The 1,125-nt window shown below is 42.0% G+C and overlaps 1 protein-coding gene across 1 annotated transcript in view; it reads right to left on the reverse strand.

Moving 5' to 3' along the window:
* Positions 1-841, reverse strand: part of LOC101858580 (betaine--homocysteine S-methyltransferase 1) — a gene marked incomplete in the record, with an annotated part of 20,333 nt that extends 19,492 nt beyond the window's left edge. Inside the window, 1 exon segment of the mRNA XM_005109379.3 lies at positions 407-841. Coding sequence (XP_005109436.2) covers positions 407-419 — 13 coding nt within the window.
* Positions 842-1,125: the final 284 nt, after the last annotated feature.

Here is a 1,125-nt window from a genome sequence, read left to right on the forward strand (position 1 = left end):
GGGGGGGGTTGTCAGAACCGTTCAACACGGAGCGAGGAATAATACAAGGTTGCTGCACAAGTCCACTTGTGCAACAGAGGAAGCATCTCGCATAGAACTAAATTGGATAGAAAAGTGGCAGAAGAGGCACTCGAACAAGAAGCACGAGAGAAAGTAAAAAGAGCGGTAATGTGCAGCTCGATTGAGGAAGGAGGTTTGCATGTTATAAGTGTCAAAGATCAACAAAAGATTTTTTCTCTTAAATTGGTTAAAACTTATGGCAACTGTTACTAATGAGCCCAGGACGTATTGAACGAGAGGCAAACACCGTGCTTCTTGACCATGAGACACCCCCCCCCCCTTCCCCCAAGTAAAGTTTTGAAATAGCAGAATTACTCTCTACTCTGACATAACAAACAACAATTACCTTGACCGGGCATTATAACTTAGTAGACAAAACAAGTCGGTTCACAGTCCTTTCCAGCCAACAGTGATGCTTTCCACCTTTCTGTTCCGATATTTATTTTCTCTTAACCAAACCAGGTCGTTCCTATGAATAGTACCTTGCACATCTGATTTGAAAACGATTCGATCTTTCAGACTTTAAAGCCGACACAACGCGCCATTCTTCTTCAAAATACGATCAAAGTAAAAACCAAAGTAGCAATATCACATCACATTAGATTGATCAGTCAGGCGTATTGCCATGCGCCGCCTTGTATTCAATGGGATTCCTACATCGAACAAAATCAGTCCACAAGTTCACGTAATAGGAATACTAGTCGAAAGAGGAAAAAAAGGGATTCTGTCCCACGATTTAGAATTTCTTTAATAATTTAGATTATGATGTCAAATATCACAATGGTATTCTGGCCACCCATTCGACTGCGACAAGGATTCGTTGCGTGCACCCACCTTATGGGGTTATATCACCGTCCTGTCAGGACGAGATCGGACCGGTTCTTTAGGAGGATAAGATTAGGAACAAATTTTTAAGTTGTCACGTTGTTTCAAAGGTCAGTGCGCATGTGTGTATTTGTCATGTGTTTGTGCGTGTTTGTGAACTATGTATGTACATCTGTATGCAAGTGTGAGTGCGTAAGTGTGTGTGTGTTCGTGTGTGTGTGTGTGTGTGTGTGTGTGTGT

This window comes from Aplysia californica, unplaced genomic scaffold (assembly GCF_000002075.1).
Source record: "Aplysia californica isolate F4 #8 unplaced genomic scaffold, AplCal3.0 scaffold00772, whole genome shotgun sequence".
Taxonomy (NCBI): Eukaryota; Metazoa; Mollusca; class Gastropoda; order Aplysiida; family Aplysiidae; genus Aplysia; species Aplysia californica.